Source organism: Lissotriton vulgaris, chromosome 1_2 (assembly GCF_964263255.1).
Source record: "Lissotriton vulgaris chromosome 1_2, aLisVul1.2, whole genome shotgun sequence".
In the NCBI taxonomy this organism is placed as follows: Eukaryota; Metazoa; Chordata; class Amphibia; order Caudata; family Salamandridae; genus Lissotriton; species Lissotriton vulgaris.
The window spans coordinates 218,061,258-218,081,546 of record NC_141686.1 but is presented as its reverse complement, the minus strand read 5'-3'; the positions used below and the strand labels follow the sequence as shown (position 1 = coordinate 218,081,546).

Here is a 20,289-nt window from a genome sequence, read left to right as displayed (position 1 = left end):
GACACGTGGATACTTCGGAAACTGGTGGGCCTCTTGACACCTCGGACCTTGCTTCTTTCGGCTAGGCTCTGGTCGGGATCCTCCGCACTCCTCACCGCCTCGTCTGGGTGCTGATCGCAGTCTCCGTCACCTCCGTGGGCCAGAGGGAGATACAGGAAATCCTGCGGGTACGCGTAGTGGTCCGTCTTGACTTATGGCAGGGGGCAAAGGTTGCAACGCACCAACCGGCGCGTGAGGTGGGGGAGGGGTCCCTATTCGGGCGCCAGGTTCGTACACGAGAGACGACCGCCGGGAACCAACAGAGGAGGGATTGCCTACAGCGGCATACCGCCGTAGAGGAGACGCTCCCGTTTCCTTCTTGTGGCACATCAGTAGAATCCCCTCCCGGCTTTCCGCTTGACACCAAAGCGTGACCCAGCGCCTAACTCGAGACTCATCACCACCAGTGGGAAGTGATCATCCAACAAACGAGAGACTCACCACCCTTATATTCCTACTGGTTCATTCTCTCAATAGTATCGACTAAAACTTAGTCATACAGATTACTTAGTGCCAGAACAGAGATTACAAGACCCAGACTTACTCCAACCTTACAATTGGAAATGGATTTGAAGCCCTGAGGAGTCGTGTTGACTCAACCGTACACGACGAAACAAGTGTCGGCGAATGTTACATTTCTCAAGTCTGGAGGAAATAAAAACTACATCTTGCTGTGACAAGAAGATATACACCAAAGAACCTGCTTCTGCGCTTCTTTTTCTAATTTGGTCATTGTACCCCGTTTTGTTACCACACATGTAGTTGCGAGAGCTCAGCTTTGTCAATTTGTTCTTCTGGATTCAATGCCTGCGTCTCACCCCTCTTTGATACTAACTTCCTCCTCGATTCTTCCGCAATCTTCTTCTACTTCAAGTATTCAATTAGCATTTGGACAGCATCTCGGTCTCTCAGCGTTCTGGCTGTGAGGGCCTTTTTTTAATCTAACTAACTACTTCAATTATACTTTCCCTTTGGCATGTACCACACCTAAATGTTTCAACTTTATGAAACTCCTATTTCTTATTGGAAAAGGCTGAGGGGATAATCATCACACCATGATAAGTTTTAATATTTTCCTAAGTTCAATTGTTTAAGTTCTCGCCCATTAATTTGTTCTCCCAAGCTTTATTTCCCACCCATATTTAAAAGCAATCGGCGATAATGGGCTTGATAATATGCCCTTGTGAATTCCCATAGAAGCCCAGGTTATCACCAGAACCTGGGCTTCTATGGGAATTCACAAGGGCATATTATCAAGCTCTTTATCGCCGCTTTAGTGGCAGTTTCCTGCCGATAAAAGCGGCGATAATGTATCGCCCTTTCTTGATAATATGGCCCTCCATGTTATTAGATATGGTGCTGTTTAACTTTCTCCAATTTGCGCATCGCAGCAGAGAAACTTTCCTCGCTGCTCTTTGTAGCGAGAATTCTACGTAAATATGGACCCTAGTGTAATTGTTATGGGGCATCTTTTGGGGGTTGGGGCTCCTGCACTTCTGGTTGCCCCACAAATGCTCTAGGCACATTAGGCACACTTGTTTCACAACAAAACACAACAAAAAGGTTGCCAAGTTTCAAACCACGTGAGTTGTTGGCTTCGGGGTTCTCTTCAGGGCCAATCACTAGAAAGACAATAGTACATGGAGATGCTTTAGAGGCATGTTTTTCTGTGTGTGAGCTGTTAAATTCATACATTTTTAACAACACTACACTTATAATACCACTGGGAAAACAGCTCCCAGCCAACTAGCTTACCTAGTTGGCAAAATCAGCTGATTTCACACTTAGGCTTGAATCAATTACTGGCTTAGAAAGACTTTCTGAAACAACATACAAAGAGACAAACAACAAGTAAAGAAAATGTTCTGCCATGTCATGAAGATTGTGATAAAAAACGATTGCTCCACTACTTACTTGTAGTTGACTTGTAGGTAATTTTGTTGCTGTTCCTTTGATGATTTTTTCTTACAATAAGGATCAGTACAGGCAAGTTTTTTGTTGTTTTAGCATGGTGGCTGCCCCTTTCTTTTGTTCTGCACGGCGAGGCTCATCTACCTCAATTTATTTACTTTGAGAACATTTCCATACTTTGGCAACATTTCATCACTGCAGCATACCATGCTTTATCTTTCAGCATAGCGGCAATGCCTTTCTTTTTTTCTGCACGCTCCGGCTCACCTACCTCTATTTATTTACTTTGGGAACATTTGTATTTATTTTGGCAACATTTAATTAGTGTGGCACGCTGTGCTTTATCTTTCAGCATGACAGCCACAGCATGCCTTTCTTTTAATCTGTGTGGCATAGCACGGCTCGCCCACCTCTGCTCATTTACTTTGGGACATTTTCACTGACTTTGAGAACATTTCATTAGCATGGCACACCAAGCTTTATCTGTAGGCATTGCAGCCACATGCTTTTCTTTTCTTCTGCATGCCACAACTGGGCCACCACTATTTATTTTCAGCCTCTGCATTCACAATTATATTCTGTGCTTAGATGGCAGTGGTCCTTCTAGTCCGCTTGCCATCCTAAACATATCACACTCCGGGCCTGATTCACAGAATGAACTTAAGACTCAATCATAAACTTACTACTATTTTGGTAAGACAAGCTTAAGACAGACTTAAGACAGACTTAAGTTAGGATTTTGTCTTAAGTCTGTCTTAAGTCTGTCTTAAGTTTGTCTTAAGCCTGTCTTAAGTCTGTCTTAAGTTTGTCTTAAGACACACTTAAGACAAAATCCTAACTTCTGTGAATACCAAAAGTAGTAAGCTCATTCTGTGAATGCCAAAAGTAGTAAGTGCATTCTGTGAATACCAAAATAGTAGTAAGTTTAGGATTGAGTCTTAAGTTCATTCTGTGAATCTGGCCCCTGGTTCTGTTAAGATGCACCCCTTCACAACACTTTTCATAAGGACAGCTGCACTTAGCCGTGTCCACTTTCAGTAGAGCATATTATTCCTTATTTTGGAAATACATTCCATATAACTAGTGAGGCACTTCCGTCTAGCTAACTTTCGGATTAGCACAGGACCATTTCCAACTTGTTCCTTTACTGCATTGGCCAGTGGGTGGTGCTTGTTTGCTCCTAGAAGTTAAGACTTGTGCCAATTGGGAGCAATTAAATGTAGGCATCTGGGACAGGTGATTGCCTTCACTCTGGTTTGCATTTTCATTCAATACTTGCTTTACTTTTGAAGTCTCCCTCATCTATAAGCTCATGGTCATCTGTTGACACACATGTGTGAAAGCTTTACTCAATGTGCGTTTCTATGTATGATTTGCGGTGAAATTATGGTTTTTTTCAGTGCAAGTTTTCAGATTCCATTCATTTGTACTGAACAAAATGTTGTTTTTTATTTAATAAAGTGTTTGAACAGTGCCAGAAAATGTTACCTCATGTTCACTTCATGGAAGTACATAGTATGTATGTATCAGTCCTGAAAATGAACCCTGGGAACCCATAAATTAAGTCATGGGTGGAGCCACAAGGGGCGGAGTCACAAAACTCTTTGCCACTGAACTCTGCTCTCCTCTACTCCACTCTATGACCCTCTACTCCACAAACCCCATTTATGAATCAGCATCATTTCACTCACTGCCACACAGTTCCACACAACACAATTCCACTGCACACATTTCCATTCCTCACCACAAAGTTTGGCAACAAACTCAACAACACATTTACACAACACACCACATACATTCAGTCCACACCACAAAATACCACATAATGCCATAAAATGCAACAGAATACCCATCATTAAACTCCACAATGTACCACTACACAACACAAAATACTAATCCACATAATTATACACCATGCTACATAATTCCACTACACGCATCCAATCCACACTCCACAATTCGAAATCATACAATTCCACAACAAAAAATTCCAATCCAACTAATTCTACTCCACATTACATACATCCACTCCACTTTATGACGCATGGGCAAAAGATATTTCATTTACAACTCTATTAGCTCTAACTCTCAAACATGCTAGAAATATTGGCATTACCAATGCCACACATACTACCCCATGCTACAAATTACACTCCACTCCAAACAATATAATTACACATACAACACAATTGAACTTCAGAAAATGCCACTACACATAATTCCACTCCAACCTACATTTCAAACCACATATTTACACTACACATATCTCCACTAAGTTCCAAAATACAGAATGAATCTTCACAAAATAGATTGAACTTCGCAACTTGACCGGTAATTTCACAACTAATAATAATACTCCACACCATACAACATAATACCAGTCCAAACCATCCCACACAATTCCCCATAACCCCACACAAATCAATGGCACACAATTCTGCACCACACAACATAATTACGCTCCACATAAAATCACTCAGCTCCACATAATTACACTAAACATATTTAAACTCTACTCAGTACAACATACAAACACCCCACATAAATGCACTCTATGTCACATACCAGCAAACCACATAAATGCACTACACACCATGGCGGATGATTCCAATAAGCATATTTTCACTCAACGTCACACAGTTTCATGCCACACAATTTAACTTCACACATTTCTAATACTCACCACATAATTTCACACCAAACTACATATTTCAACTACACAACCCAATTCCACAATAAACCACATATCTTTCAAATACACCACAGATTTCAACATCATGCCACAAAATTTACCAGCACACCACATAATTCAAATCCACAACATGCCATGCCACAACACGCAATAACATTCCACATAATGAACTCCATAACAGACAATCTCACTCTACATAATCCCATCCAGTTAATAGTGTTTAATTACTATGCAAATAATTCCACAACACACCATGCCAAATATTTCTACTACACAACTCCACACCATCTCACACCACACAATTCCACAACAAACAATTCCAATACAACCCATCTCTACATCTCACTTCTATCAACCATGTCATCTCTCCCTCATACACACACACAGCCCCTCTCAGCTCTCTCCCACTCATACTTCCCCCTTTCATCTTGACAGTCCAATGCCTCCCTCAAGCCTCCCTCAAACTCCCTGTCTCCAATCTTTACTGCGTGCTCACCCATGCTACCTTCCTGTACCTTGGCATGTTGTGCACTGGTCTACCTCTCCAAGGCTGCCCTTCCCACTCATCCTTCTTTCTCTCATTCTCTCTCAAAAAACTTCTTTCTCTCTCTCTCTCAATGGCTCTTCCAATCTCTCTCATATTGACTCACTTCAGGTCTTTGAGCACAGTTTCTTTCCAGTGCCTTTTCAATATTTCCATCCCTCAAAGCCATGCGCGCCTCCTGTTATTGGGGTATCTTCTGCATACACTCTTTATGCATCTTTGGCTTGGTCTCTCCTTCTTTCTCTCTTTCTCATTCTCTCTTTCTGCTACTCCGTCAACCGACATAATTCCACTACAAACCACATACTTTCACCCCACTCCAAACAAAAACACATTGTTAAAAGACATTGTAATTTACAAAGCCAATACCTCTAACTCTTGCAAATGTGAGATCGCTTGCATTGCAAATGCTTGTTAAATGGTATCACTGAATTGTATCACTCACTTTTTAAAGTTACTCTGCTGTGTGCTTTACTCACCCTTGATCTACATCATTTAGATGTGAAGCTCTGTGCTTGGCCGTAGTGGTGACTCTGCAGTGGTTATAGGCATGCCTGTGAAGGGTACAAAACAGGGATAGAGCACTGCTGTGCAGTGCATGCAAAATGAGTGCATGAACTCGGTGTACATGTAACTGCAAAGAGAGCAGTACATTAAATATATGGTGCTACGCAGTGTGTGCGTGGTGAGTGCATGTACTGGGTGTATGCGTTTCTGCGAGTATTTTCAATACATGAAGGGTATAGTGTTGTGCAAAGCTTGCATGATGAATATGTGTGATGGGTGTATGTGTGCAAGCAAGTGGCATGATTGTATAGGTTAAGGAGAGGACCTGTGCTTGCTGGGTACTGCTGCTAAGTTTGCGTGCAGCAGTGGTGTAACAAAGGTTCCCCTCGCTACCGCAGTGTGGGTGGCTGAGCTCCAGGGCACACCCTCAGCAAAATACCCAGGCCTGAGAGCACCTGAGTGAGTCTGGAGGTGGACCCCTCTATGTACTTTGCATGGGGGCCCCTTTAGGTTTTAATATGCCACTGGTGTTCAGTCAACTCACCTGAGCAGGACCAGAGATGTTGAGAGTGCTTAAGCATGGTGCACCCTGCAAGACACCACACACTTCCTTCCTGCCAAAGCAGGTAAGACTTGTTACGGGCCTACTGGGTCCCGGGGGACTCGCTGCTGAAAACACTGCAACACTAAGACACTTTTGACTGTAATCAAAGAGTCAGAGTGGACTCCTCAGATAAGGCCTACTAGTGAGTATTCATTGGATGAGGCCTCTAATGAATGGGGATAACCCCAATCACATTGTGATGCACCGGGGGACATGGGCTTGCCTATGAAACACTAGAGCTCCAACCACAAGGGGGAAATGTGTTGTTGTATGTGAATGCCTTAACCTTCCTTTGAATGAGAAGATATAGAAAGAAAATACTTCTTTTGGAATAAAAGTAATTATTTTGCTGCATATTGAATTATTGCTGCTGCAGCTAATATTTTGAGTTATAAGCCTTGTTCATTAATCTGTATCCACACCTGCCCCCCATTCCACCCACCCCTCCCCAGAAGGCAGCCTTAGACTGCTTGATCATATCCACCACTGATAGTTAAGTACAAGAGGGGTACTTTGCCCAGTTGCTTAGGATCTAAAGCAGGTCGGACACTGGGACATCAGGAGTAAAAGACCCCATCCCCACGGTTGGGCCTAATACCCCCTGCATACCCCGTTGTCCTCTTAAAGGGTGTTTGACAGTCTTTGATCTTTCAGCTGGCCAGCAGAGTAAGTAACTCGGTCTGGCATCAGGGGCAAAAATTTGGAAGCTAATTGAGGTTGACCAGGGAAATATGATAATTCTTAAAATGGCATAAACAGTACAGACATCACAAAAGTGACAGTGATTTACATTCAAAGTACGTTTTCCCAAAAATTGATGCTTGACTGGTATCTTTAGGCCTAATTTGGGTGAAATTGTGCGGTTGGGAAGATTTTGCCTGTCAGGTATTATGCAGTGAGCATAGTCTTTCTAGTAACCACTACAGTAATCAATGCAGATATATGCTATGTATACCTTCTCATATTGTAATGCCTACACTAGCTCAGCACCAATTACGGAAGGGTCCCTACTGTGACGGGCTACCTGTGCGCTAATACTGGGTTGAGTTAGGCAGCAGTCTCACATGCTTAGCTCACACACATGTGAGTGTATTTAAGTGTGACCGGACCAGAGCCTCCTACCCAGCTGAATCATGGTGGAAATTATCTTAAATATTGGGCACCAGCAGTTAGCACTCTAAGTCCATTTCCACAGAATTTACTGTAGGCCTGCAGGCCAAGACACTCCCCGACCGCCACTCGGCTCATCAGCTGACGCCTCGCCGCTGACCCCCGCCCACGGTACGAGTTCGATCTTGCGGTGACAGCTGCCGCTGATCTTTATCCGCTTGTATTTCTCTCTGTTGTGCTTGCAGTATATTTTGCCTTTATTTCTGTTTTCTTCAAGTGCTTCGCTTTTTCTCGCCAGCCCTTCATCCCCACCCCCCTTCTCCCCTCGGTAAACCCCTCTTGCCACCAACTCCTCCTGAGGCCATGCCCCCTCGCCGCCCGCTCCCGCCTCCCAGCTACTCCTCCCTCCTGAGGGCCTTAAATGGTCACCGCCACACTGACGCACAGCGGACGCGCGCAGCGGGTGCGCTGATTTTGCGCTGATTGCGCCTCAAAGGCAAGCACGTCTGTGCCTATCCGCACCTGGACCGCGCCCAGTGCCAGAACCCCTGGAACCCGAAGCCACCGCAACACCGGACTGCACAACGACTCCAGCACCCTCCACGCACTCAACCCCGGACGAGATCACCACTGCTACTGGGCCATCCCCAAGCGCACCCAAGCGCCCTTCACCTGCCGGAACTGCAGCTTCACCAGCACCCGGCTCGCCAAACCATCAACCAAAGAACCAAACCATCAACCAAAGAACCTAACCACCTCCGATGCATCCTCCTCAACACCCACTCCGCTCGCAAACACGCCATCGAACTCTGGGACCTCCTAAACTCAACCAACCCCGATGTCGCCTTCCTGATGGAGACCTGGCTGAACGTCACCTCGGCACCAGACATCGCTAAAGCCATCCCAGAGGGCTACAATATCTCCCGCAGAGACCGCACCAACGGAGGGGGGGGGGGGGATTGCCATCATTCACAAGGACACCCTCAGAGTCTCGACCAAGACCAACAACACACTCACCACCGCCGAGCACATGCACTTCCAGATCCACACCGACCCCAACACCACCATCAGAGGAACACTCGTCTAACGACAACCCAGACCCTGACCACAGTTCAGCGACACCATCGCCGACCTCATCACCACCCACAACTTCACCTCCACGGACCACATCCTCCTCGGGGACCTGAACGTCTACCTCGAAAACAACAACAACGCCAACTCCACTGCCCTGATCGACAACCTTGCTAACCTCGGACTCAAACAGCTCATGATGATACCCACTCACGCCGCTGGACACACACTGGACCCCATCTTCTCCACAAGTCCCACGTCTCCTTCAACGACACCACTGAACCCCACTGGACAGACCACAGATGCGTCCACTTATCCTTCAGGAAACCCACCACACACCACCGCACCCAACAGGGGCCACGCCATTGCTGGGGCAAGGTCACAAATGTCCAACTGATCACCACCCTCGCTCTGGGACCACCCGCTGACCATACCGACCCCAACACCTCCACCATCCACCTCAAACAATGGATCAACAACAGCGCTGACACCCTCACCCCACTCAAGACCTCCGCAACCAATCACACCAGCAAGAAAGCCGCATGGTTCACCGAAGATCTCCGGACCTCCAAGCGCACCTGTCGAAGGCTGGAGAAGAACTGGCTCCGCGACCAAACACCAGACAGCTATGCAGCCCACAAGAACGCCACCCGCAGACACCATCAACTCATCAGGACCGCCAAGAGGACCGCCCTCAAGGACCGCCTCGACAACAACGCACACAACAGCAAAGAGCTCTTCATTATCGTGAAAGAACTCTTCAACCCCAGCTCCAACACCAACAACATTCCACCATCACAAGACCTGTGCGACTCACTAGCCACCTTCTTTCACCGCAAGTTCACCGACATCCATGACAGCTTCAACACCGACACCCCCACACCCACCGCGAGAACACCAACCCGGCGACCTCCACCCGCACCAATCACCTGACCGCCTGGTCCAACTTCAGCGACGAAGACACCATCAAGACCATGAACTCCATCCACTCTGGAACCTCATCTGACCCATGTCCTCATCACATTTTCAACAACGCCAGAACAGCCATTGCCCCCCTTCTCCGGAAAACAATCAACATCTCCTTCGAGACAGCAACCTTTCCAGAGAGCTGGAAGCCTACCGAGATCAACGCCCTACTGAAGAAACCCAAGGCAGACCCCAAGGACCTCAAGAACTTTCGGCCAATTTCCCTGCTCCCCTTCCCGGCGAAAGTCACGGAGAAGATCATCAATAGACAGCTGACCCGCTACCTTGGAGACAACAACATCCTGGATCCCTCCCAGTCCGGCTTCAGCAACAACCACAGCACCGAGACCGCACTCATTGCCGCCACTGATGACATCAGGATCATGGACAAAGGAGAAACCGCCGCCCTCATCCTTCTTGACCTATCAGCAGCCTTCGACACGGTTGCCACCGCACCCTAACAGCACGCCTCCATGACGCCAGAATCTAAGAGAAGGTCCTGGCCTGGACCACATCCTTCCTCTCCGGCAGAACCCAGAGCGTCCGCCACCCACCCTTCCGCTCCAAGACCACCAAAATCATCTGCTGCATTCCACAGGGATCCTCCCTTAGCCCGTCACTGTTCAATATCTACATGGCACCACTCGCCCACGTCGCACGACAACACAGCCTCAACACCATCTCCTACGCCGATGACACCCAGCTGATCATATCCCTCCACAAAGACCCCCACACCACCAAAGCCAACCTCCACAGAGGAGTGAAGGCCATTGCCGAATGGATGAAGGACAGCAGGCTGAAGCTGAGTTCAGACAAGATGGAGGTCCTCATCCTCGGCCCCACCCCATCAGCCTGGGACGATTCCTGGTGGCCTACATCGATAGGAACAGCCCCAGAACCCATTGGCCATGCGCGCTACCTGGGGGTTATCCTTGACTCTGCCCTCTCAATGAGCAAGCAAGTCAACGCCGTCTCCGTGTCCTGCTTCAACGCCCTCCGCATGCGCTGCAGGATCTTCAAATGGATCCCCCTTGACACGAGAAAAAACGTCACTCAGGCCCTCGTTACCAGCAGACTGGACTACAGGAACGTCGCCTATGCAGGAACAACAACTAAGCTCCTCAGACGGCTGCAACGCATCCAGAATGCCTCAGCACAACTGATCCTCGACGTCCCCCGACGCAGCCACATCACACCCCACCTGAGAGGCCTGCATTGGATCCCCATCGACAAGAGGATCACCTTTAAACTCCTCATCCATGCACACAAAGCCCTACCCAACGCCGGACCAGCCTACCTCAATGACTGACTCAGCCTCTACACCTCCACCGGCAGCCTCCGCTCCACCAACCTCGCCCTCGCCACAGTTCCACTCATCCGGAAATCCATCGCCGGCAGCAGATCCTTCTCCTACCTCGACCCCAAGACTTGGAACACTCTCCCTACCGACCTACTACAGACCAAGGACCTAGTGGCTTTCAAGAGACTTCTCAAGACCTGGCTTTCGATCAGTAGCAGCCCCCCCCCAGACCATCACAGGTATGTAGCTTGCTCTACAAATATACTGATTAATTGATTGAGGAAGACGTAGTTGGTCAATATCAGCAACAGTAAATGTACAAACAGGGTTGTCAGAAAGCAAAACATCCAGAGCAATTAGCTGGGTACAACCCATTTCCTACAAATCTTTGTCAGAAAGTGGATTACTGGTCGGGTGGATGGTAGTGCACCACAAGTAATAATGTCAATATTTATCTTAGGTTCAGTAAAGAGTTGAAAAATGTAAACCTGAGCTCAACCCCTGATATTTATGGCACAGAGGGAACAGGCTTACCTTAAGACAATGTGTAAGCATTTAGATGTACCAAACCAATTAAAAAGTCAAAAACACAGCACAATAAAACTCCCCTGCAATTTATTTATTTATTTTATTTATTTATTGACATTTGTAGAGCGCGGCGAATACCCGTGGGCGTCTCGGCGCTAATTAAGGGCATAGATCAGCAACAGGGGTAGAGAAAATATACAAGGCTATTGGTCAAATAACCATGTCTTTAGCTGTTTGCGAAATATGAACAGAGAGGGACATGCTTGAATATGTGCAGGAAGGGTGTTCCAGAGTTTAGGGGCGGCAACCAGGAAACGCCTGTCGCCCCATGTGACTGTTCTAGTGCGAGGCACAGCCAAGAAGTTCTGATGAGAGGAACGAAGAGATCGGGTTGGAACATGATGGCGAAGATTCTGTTTGAGAAAGTGGGGACCTTGATTATTGAGTGACTTGTAAACAATACACAGCGATTTGAATTTGATACGGCTGCGTATCGGGAGCCAATGGAGATTCCTAATGATGTTTGTGACTGGTGCGAACTTGGGGATCCCAGCCAGCATTCGTGCGGCTGCATTTTGGATTGACTGCATCTTATTTGTCACTCGGACTTGAGCATTTAAGAATAGAGCATTGCAATAGTCCAAGTTTATAAAAATATACACTATTTTAATTAACATAATGAAACTCAAAACTAAAAATTCCAATCAGAAGAACCTGAGATATGGATTTTGAAGTTATAAACTTGGACCAAAATGCACAAAGCACCAACCGCAGGCAACTGGTTTCGCTAGATCAGAACAAAGGTACAGTTTAAGGCTGACTGTGATAAGTGTGGATTGCATACGAGGACTAGGTTGGTTCTGAGAAAGTTACCTTCACACTTCACTATTTTGTGGAAGGTTAAATCCTCAGTGGGGCAAGGCTGCAGGCTGGATCCCAAATCAGGGTTAATGATGACGGTTTGGTGAGGAATGAAGTCTCAATGAAGCTGTTGAAGATGTCAGGAAAAGCTGTGAATAGGAAAGATCTGTAGGTCATACCGAGGAATTCATCGATGATGATCGAATGTTGCTCAGAGTCAGGCCTGGTGAAGATTTCCACCTTCACATATCGGGGCAGATTTACTAGTTTCTCATGCGGATCAGTGCAGTGCAGCAGCCGCAAATGCTGAGCTGTGCCTGCATGAGGAGAGAGCATGAGAGTACCTTATTTACAGAATATGGCACTCTCCTCCCCTCTATTTAGCGCCAGTATAGAAATATACTGCAATGTGCCAAAGACACCTTTGCCCTATAGCGCAAGGGTGTCTCAGTGAGTCTTGCATAGGTTTTGTACTAGAAGGGAATCCTTCCAGTCCAAAATGTCATGCTTTGACCATCTTGAAACCTTTTCACACTTTGAATGTGTGATGTACAGATCAACCCAACTACAAAGTCATAAAAGAAAGGAGAATAGAAAATATTTCTCCTTCATAGCGCCTATTTGGAATGGGCGCTATTTTCTCACGCTACACTCTCTTTACTCTTTTAACCCCTTCCACGCTGATGACGAGCTGGGCTCGTCATGGCGTAGCCTCCTCGCATGCTGATGACGAGCCCAGCTCGTCACGTAACATGCGCTTTTAAAAATCTCAGTGTACGAGCGGAATTCCGCTAGCGCGCATGAGGTTAAGTAAATAGGGTTTAGCATTAGAAACCTTGGATGGTTGCATGGGAACGCCCATGCACCTCCCATGGTACACTCCCTTGGCTCTAAGTAATGCAAAGCAGCGCTCGGCACTGATTTGTATTACTTTCCAGTTATTTTTCAGCTTAAAACATGTTTTACGCAGGTAAGTGAATAGGTGAACAAAGATTTAGCGTTTTTTGCGTCAGTTTTATGATGCAAACACAGTGTTCAATTTTAGTAAATAGACCACATAGAATGTCTGTCAGTCCGATTCCTGCATGGCGGCAAGGCTTCAGGCTGTAGCTGAAGAGGGCTTGATGTTGTCACATGCCAGTCATAGTTGGGTCCACTGAATCACAATTGCTGCTCCTGAGAAGAATGTAGCAAGAGTTATCAGGCCCACTGGTGATACACCCTCAGCATATGGCTTGGCAGACTGGTCATTGCTCTCTATTGTCTCTCCAGGTAAAGGTGTAAAAATGTGTTAGTCCAAGTGTTTAGATTTAGGCAGGAGGAGTACTTTTTGACAACAGACAAGGGTTCCAGGACCGGAGGAAAGGCACTTGGGTGTCAGGACTCACTGCAACAGAAGTCACCAGCAAGGCCCAGGCAGGTCCTCTTGAAATTAGTCAGTAGGTCTCTTCCAGGAAAGTGGGCCTTTTGCAGTTTCTGTGTCCCTGTAGTGCAACAAGAAGTCAGCCAACTGACTCTTGGAGTTCAATTCAGAGCATGTATTCAACACATTAATGGAACATTGGCACCCCATTCCTCATCGCACAGATTGAAGAGGGACCTGGCTTTTGTTAACATTACTGCTTGGCCCGTCTTAGATGGGATAGTGTGGGACGCTATTAGATTTCAAATCCACTGACCCAAGGAGGTTATAAATGTCCCAAATGTCATAAGGGTTTCTATGGGTGATGTGATTAAACAAAATATACGTTCTGATGATTGGAATGTTCAGGCCGTAGATGCTTTGTTTTCAGATTTGAAATATTATTCTGCCTTTGATGCTGAAGATTTGTAATTAGATTCTGCAAATTATGGTGATTTGTTTTGTTAGCAACACTTTGGCAATCACTGCCTGCATAAGGCTAACACCAGGAGGAATACGGTTAATTATACACAATGGGAACATTGTCCTGCTCCTGTTGAAGGCAGCTCCCTTTCTCTTTTAAAGAGGTTCACTTACTTTACTGATTTTAATCAGTCAAATCCCAATGCTTTTTACTTTAAAATGACTGAGAAGTCCACTTCCAAGGTTAGACTTACCCACACAAAACTATTGTATTCAAAGTCCTTTCTAAACCAATTGGCTGTTGGGGACTATAAACTGTGGAAGGATACTATTGATCTTAAATCAGTTTGGGGTTCTAAAAGTTGGCAAGTGCAAGGCACTGAGGCTTTGCATCGTACATGTCTCATCCCGTACCATATGTTGTTATTTAATTCTACAATTTCACAAACAACTTGCTATGGATTGGCTACTACTAAAAAATTAAATGCTCCTTCTTTTCCTGAATTAGAGGAATACTCCGGTTGGGATAATAATATCAATTTTTCAATTAGGGAGTTACAGACGCTGTTACTGAATTCTACCTTTAACATATACAGTTTGGATCCTAAGGGTTGGTTGCTGTGGCAAAAAAAGTGCAGATTCTTGCCAGCATCGTTTTCTGGGTTTAGCGCAAGACTATACACAGGTTAGAGTGGATCCCCATTTTGAAAGTGGCCATTCTGTGACTACCTATTCTGAAGACAAATTATGTCAGAGTTGGCTCAAACATTCCACTTTAGCATCAGTTAAGCTGCAGTTATCTAAATTGACTGACAATGTTAATCTGAATGATTTTGTCAAGGGCCCAGCTTCCGGCAGATCGAAAAAAGCTGGATATATGCTATTTACAACAAAGTTTGGAAACTGTCCCAGATGGAGGCTGCTTCTCACATCAGGGCAATAGATCAAGCAAATTTAGAAAAAGTGCTAGCAGTTGTAGATAACAGCATTAACATGCTTTCTTTCCACATTTACACATTAGATAATATTGTTTCATCTGTTGTTGATATTGTGCAAGATGATATGTCTGTTTTGTACCATGGTCAAAATCAATTGCATTCCATTATGCAGTTTGCCTGGACTTTGCAGACATTGAAATTAGGTGGCAGTGTTCCTCGAGGCTGTTGCAATCTTTCTTGTAGCCTCAGGTCAAGCAGAGCTATACTTTTAATTTAGGAGTGCAGAGAGAAGCTTCTGTGGGTACTCCAGCGAGTAGCTTTGGCTGGGGTAGGCATAGCACACAGTGTGGTGCTCTCACACTTGTCCCTGTCTTCTTGTTATTACCACAAGAGGTACTGCCAGCAGTCTCCTTGCCCTCCTTGTAGTGGTGACAGACAGCACTGCAGTCACTCTTTACTGGTTGCACCAGCATCTCTGAGGCTGTGGGCTACGCAGGGGCTGCCAGTGCAGGAGCGGCCATTTTTGCTACTGCTGAAGATTTTTGCTTTCAGCCACCAGTTGTGGGAGGTGTATTCTCTTCAGCATCAAGAAGTCAGTCGCCAGGGACGTGTGATGCTTTGGGCAAATGACCTGGTTTTTCCTCTCATGTTTGGCTTTCAGTCTTGGTGCGAGAGGTGAAGTGTTGTTTGGTACGCCCGGTTGAGTTGAGTGTGGGACATATGTGGTTTCCTCACGAGGAACAGTTCACGCTCAGGTAGGGACCACAGGCCCACGTCTTCAGTCAGACTACAGTGATGATGTTGATTGAAATATCCCCCTCAAACATGTAGACCTGCAAGAAGGCACGGCATAGGATCTGAATCTGTTGTCGCCTATGTAGAGTTGTAGGCCCTAAGCTCACATACATGAAAAATAATGGACACAGACAATGGATGTATACTTCGTTAACTGGCCATGAGCACACACACATGGGCCTTTTTTATTTGCAGGGTCACATCACTCGTGATGCATGTGGTGGATGGTGGGGGTGTAAGTGTGTCCGGCCCTCAAGAGAGTGGCTGGCAAACTAAGTGCCGTCTGACACTAAAACGTGTCCAGCGCAACACTACAGAAAGGAGCTCTTCCCTCACTCCTTCGACCACTCCTTCGCCATTACCAATTCGGTGGAAGATAACTATAGATCCTTTAGCTCGAGAATCACCTCCCTTGCAGACTCTGCTGCCCCTCTTAAACTCTGTAAACCGAAAGGTAGAGCTCCGGCTCCCTGGTACAATGACTCTTTGAAAACCCTCATGTCAGCCTGCAAACAAGCTGAGAGAAAGTGGAGACACGGATACTGTAACAACAACAAAACCCTCTGGAAGAAGGCACTCCGTGACTACAAGTCCGCTATTGCAGAGAGTAAAGCGAACTACTATTGCTCCACCATTACCAATGCGGCCAACAGTCCTAAAAGTATTTTTCAGATTCTGGACAACATCCTACACCCTGACTGCGTCAAAAACCCCATCCCCCCTTCTCAGTCCCTTTGTGATAACCTCGCTCAGTTTTTTACTGACAAAATCGAGACTATCATTAATAACCTGGCAATGTCCCTGTCATCCACTCTTTCCACCCTCCCCGACATTAACCCCACCATTCCTGAATCTCTGAGGTCAGCTTGTCCTCCCACGAATAAACTACTGGCTTTCCCTCTTATTTCTCAAACAGAATTTGAAATAGTCGCACAGGGCATCACTTCCGGATCCCCCCTTGACCCTCTACCGCCGAAAATATGGAAAACCTGTGGGCACGAACTGTTTCACATCCTCCGGATGATCTGTAATCAATCCCTGAGCTGCGGCGTCGTTCCCCGCTCCTGGAAGCAAGCGCTTATAACCCCGCTGCTAAAGAAACCCACTCTAAACCCAGATTGTCCGTCCAATTTCCGCACCATATCACTCCTGCCTTTCCCGGTGAAGGTGCTCGAACGCTGGGTCAGTAAATGCCTCTCAACCCATCTCGAGCAGCACCATTTTCTGGACGAATTCCAATTTGGGTTTCGCCCAGCCCATGGCACTGAAACCGCGGTGCTCACGGCCATGGAGGAGCTTCGAATGCGCGCAGACAGGGGCCAAGCCGTGGCCCTGATCTTACTTGACCTGTCTGCCGCATTCGATACTGTCAATCATAGGATCCTGCTCGAGCGGTTGAGAGAGGCAGGGATCGACGGCACGGCCCTGATCTGGTTTCACTCCTACCTTACCGACAGAAAACAGGCTGTTTCCCTTCCCCCTTTCCAATCGGTTTTCTCCCCGGTCCCTCACGGTGTTCCCCAGGGTTCCTCTATCAGTCCGATTCTTTTTAATGTTTACTTAAAACCTCTGGTCACGTTAATCAAGTCACATAACATGACCACAGTAAACTATGCGGACGATACCCAGCTCATTCTCTCGTGGGAAGGCGAAGACTCCATCCCCTTTCAAGCCTTCCATGACTGTCTACGAGACACGGCAAGCTGGCTGCACCGGAACTCACTTCAGTTCAACTCCTCGAAAACCGAGGTGATGTATTGCCCTGCGAGTCGTATACCCCGCCCTCTGCCCGCTGAGTTCTGGCCCCCGGAAAACTCCAACAACCCCTCACCAGTTACCACCGTTCGCAACCTGGGCGTCATGCTAAACCATCAATTGAGCATGGAAACACAGGTCTCAAGAACAGTCGCTACTTGCTCTGACCTTATGCGCTCATTGCGCAAAGTCTTGCCTCTACTTCCACCCTCCGCCAGAGCACTAGCAGTCAGGTGTACTATTCTTAGTCGCCTTGACTACTGCAACGCCCTGCTGCTTGAATCTCCTGCGACACTACTGGACAGACTCCAACGAGTCCAGTCGGCAGCAGCCAAACTTGCTCTCGGATGGACCAGGAGATCCTCGGCCACTGCCGCACTGGCCGAGTTGCATTGGCTGCCTTTGAGGCAACGCATTGCCTTCAAGGCCCTCTGCCTGGTCTTCAAGGCACTACATGGAATAGGACCCAGACCTCTTCAACGTCTGTTCTCCTGGTACACCCCCACCAGAACACTTAGGTCCACAACTGCCTGCCTTGCGAGAGTGCCCAGATGTAAGAAGGCCAGGATGGGAGGAAGATCATTCAGAGTAGCTGCAGCCAAGCTATGGAACAGTCTACCTGTCGACATTCGCCATATCCCTCATCTCCTCCCATTCCGGAAACGTATCAAAACATGGCTCTTTCCCCCACCCTTATAAAAATTGGCCAGCCTCAGCTCACGCCCGTCAATAAACCACAAGAGTAGCTACCAGCGCCAGGATACCTGCCAGGTGACAGTCGCGCTTTATAAATATTTTAAATAAAATAATAAATAAATGAGGTAGGACTGACACGCAGGAGAACACGAAACATTTCACAGCAGGTGCTGTCCCTCAGTACAGAATAAGTTCACCTTCTGTAATAACAGCCGCTCTAGTTATGTAGAACAATTACATCAGAGAAATTGATAGCTGTTGTACGTAACAAATCTTCATGCATGGGACGGTTTCCTCCTTGGCAGAAGGATGTGATATTAAGAATTATTTCCCAGTGCTGGCTCTCGAATTTATAGAAAAAAAGCTTTCAGTCAAAGTGCTGATAAAAAGAAATTCCAGATCTAGTTAATGGGACTGTCATCTAAGTAACTACTGAGCTAGAATAGGCCATGGTATACTTCTTCTTAAGCTGCCATAGGAATTAGGGGGCTCATTACGATGGCAGGCGGTCCCACACACTCCAACGATGGCGGGCGGACTCAGGTCTGCCAGATTTGAGGTGGTCCCACCACTGAAATTAGGATGAGCCTCCCATACTGGCAGGGGCATCCAGGGCATTTATTTGTATTATTTGCTACTGGCTGCATCACCGTACACAATGTAAAAATATCCTATTGTGCATTTCCCTGCACTGCGTGGCAGGCACCACGGAGTGCCTGCCATGCAGTGCACTGAAATATAAGGGGTACCATGGGTACCCCCCCAGTGCACAGCTACCTCCCACCAAAACAAGGGGGGGCCCGCTAAAGGACCTGGAATCCATTTCTGCCTGTCTTTTCGCGGTGGGATGACCGCTGTGAAAAGACAGGCAGAAAGGGAAACTGTGCCCCGCCGTAATGTTCGCCCATAGTTTATTTCCGCAAGGCGGGAGGTAAAGACCTGCCTTGCGGAACCGTGGCAGACCGTCTTTGCGTCCACCGTGCTTGCCAGTGGATTCCCTCTGCTATCATAATCTGGCGGGGGGAACTCAACATTGCTGCCTGATGACGGAGGGCCCGCCACCGCACGGCTGGTGGTAGTGGTTCCTCCTCCATCGTCACGAACCCCTATGTTTCCAATGGCTGAATATAAATAAATCCACTTAAACGGGTGCTAGATTTATTGGGTAAACTCCATTGAAATGGGGTTGAATAGGCTGCCTAAAACATCAGCTTATAGCCGAAGGTAGATTGGATTACTCTCGATCTGGAGTTGTAAATGACTAATCCTTTAGTATTGGTTGAGCATCCATGATTCTTGCAGGTCTTTGCCAACACCTAGGACCTCAGTGTCCTCTTAAATAAATGGAATTGGGTCCATAACAGCTACTACCTGCCCCAATGGAATTTTAAGCTTTTTACTTTCACAAGGAGTTTTCACTGCTAAATCTCTGAAAATCTGGGAAAAACAAGTAACCCGATAATTTTTCCCCCCAGTAATTCCTCTTTTTTTAGTAGACCCTCTAGGTACAACTCATAATGGAATAGAACTTCCCAAACCTTGAAGTTACTGGTAGCCCAAGTATTGGAGGCTCATGGGTGTGGAAACTACAGTCCATCTCCCCAGCTTCTTGTAATGAGGGCTCTAGGGTCTTATAAGTGCATTTTGTAGTGATACCGAGCAGACAAAAAGAAGTGATGAATAAACTTTCACAAACAAAACCGATTTTGCGCTCAAGGTTTGCCATTGCAGTGAACCAAACCCACTTGCACCATCCCTATGCAAAGGATAATGTTTGAGCCAAGACAGCCTTAGGTTTGGGGGAACCCCATATCTATTAAGTTAACGTTTTCAGACGTTGCTCCAATTCCTAACTCCAAGTTAATGCAGGCGCAAGCAAAGGGACAAGCCGGAAATTGCTTTGAATACCTACTTTTAAAGTGTGCATTATTGTAAATCACACAACTTACATCTCTTATATCAGTGCTGTTATCAATCCTATGAATTTGTGCAATACAACTACCTCAGTATATATAAATACCATATATGTGCATATGCACATATACACCTGTAAAAAACTCTCTGTTTGCTCAGTCCATTCTAGAATTAATTGCACTTCACCCTGCAGGAATATTCCCTCTAATTATTTCCTTCTCTATATAGCAATA

At 46.5% G+C, this 20,289-nt stretch overlaps 1 protein-coding gene across 1 annotated transcript in view; it reads right to left on the bottom strand.

Annotated features, from left to right (window-relative positions):
• The window catches only part of LOC147735042 (olfactory receptor 5B21-like), a 70,973-nt gene that overhangs the window by 10,875 nt on the left and 39,809 nt on the right, over positions 1-20,289 (bottom strand). Inside the window, exon 2 of the mRNA XM_086952570.1 lies at positions 12,313-12,450. Within this exon, the coding sequence (XP_086808696.1) occupies positions 12,313-12,450 (138 nt within the window). The remainder of the gene's footprint in view (positions 1-12,312; positions 12,451-20,289) is intronic.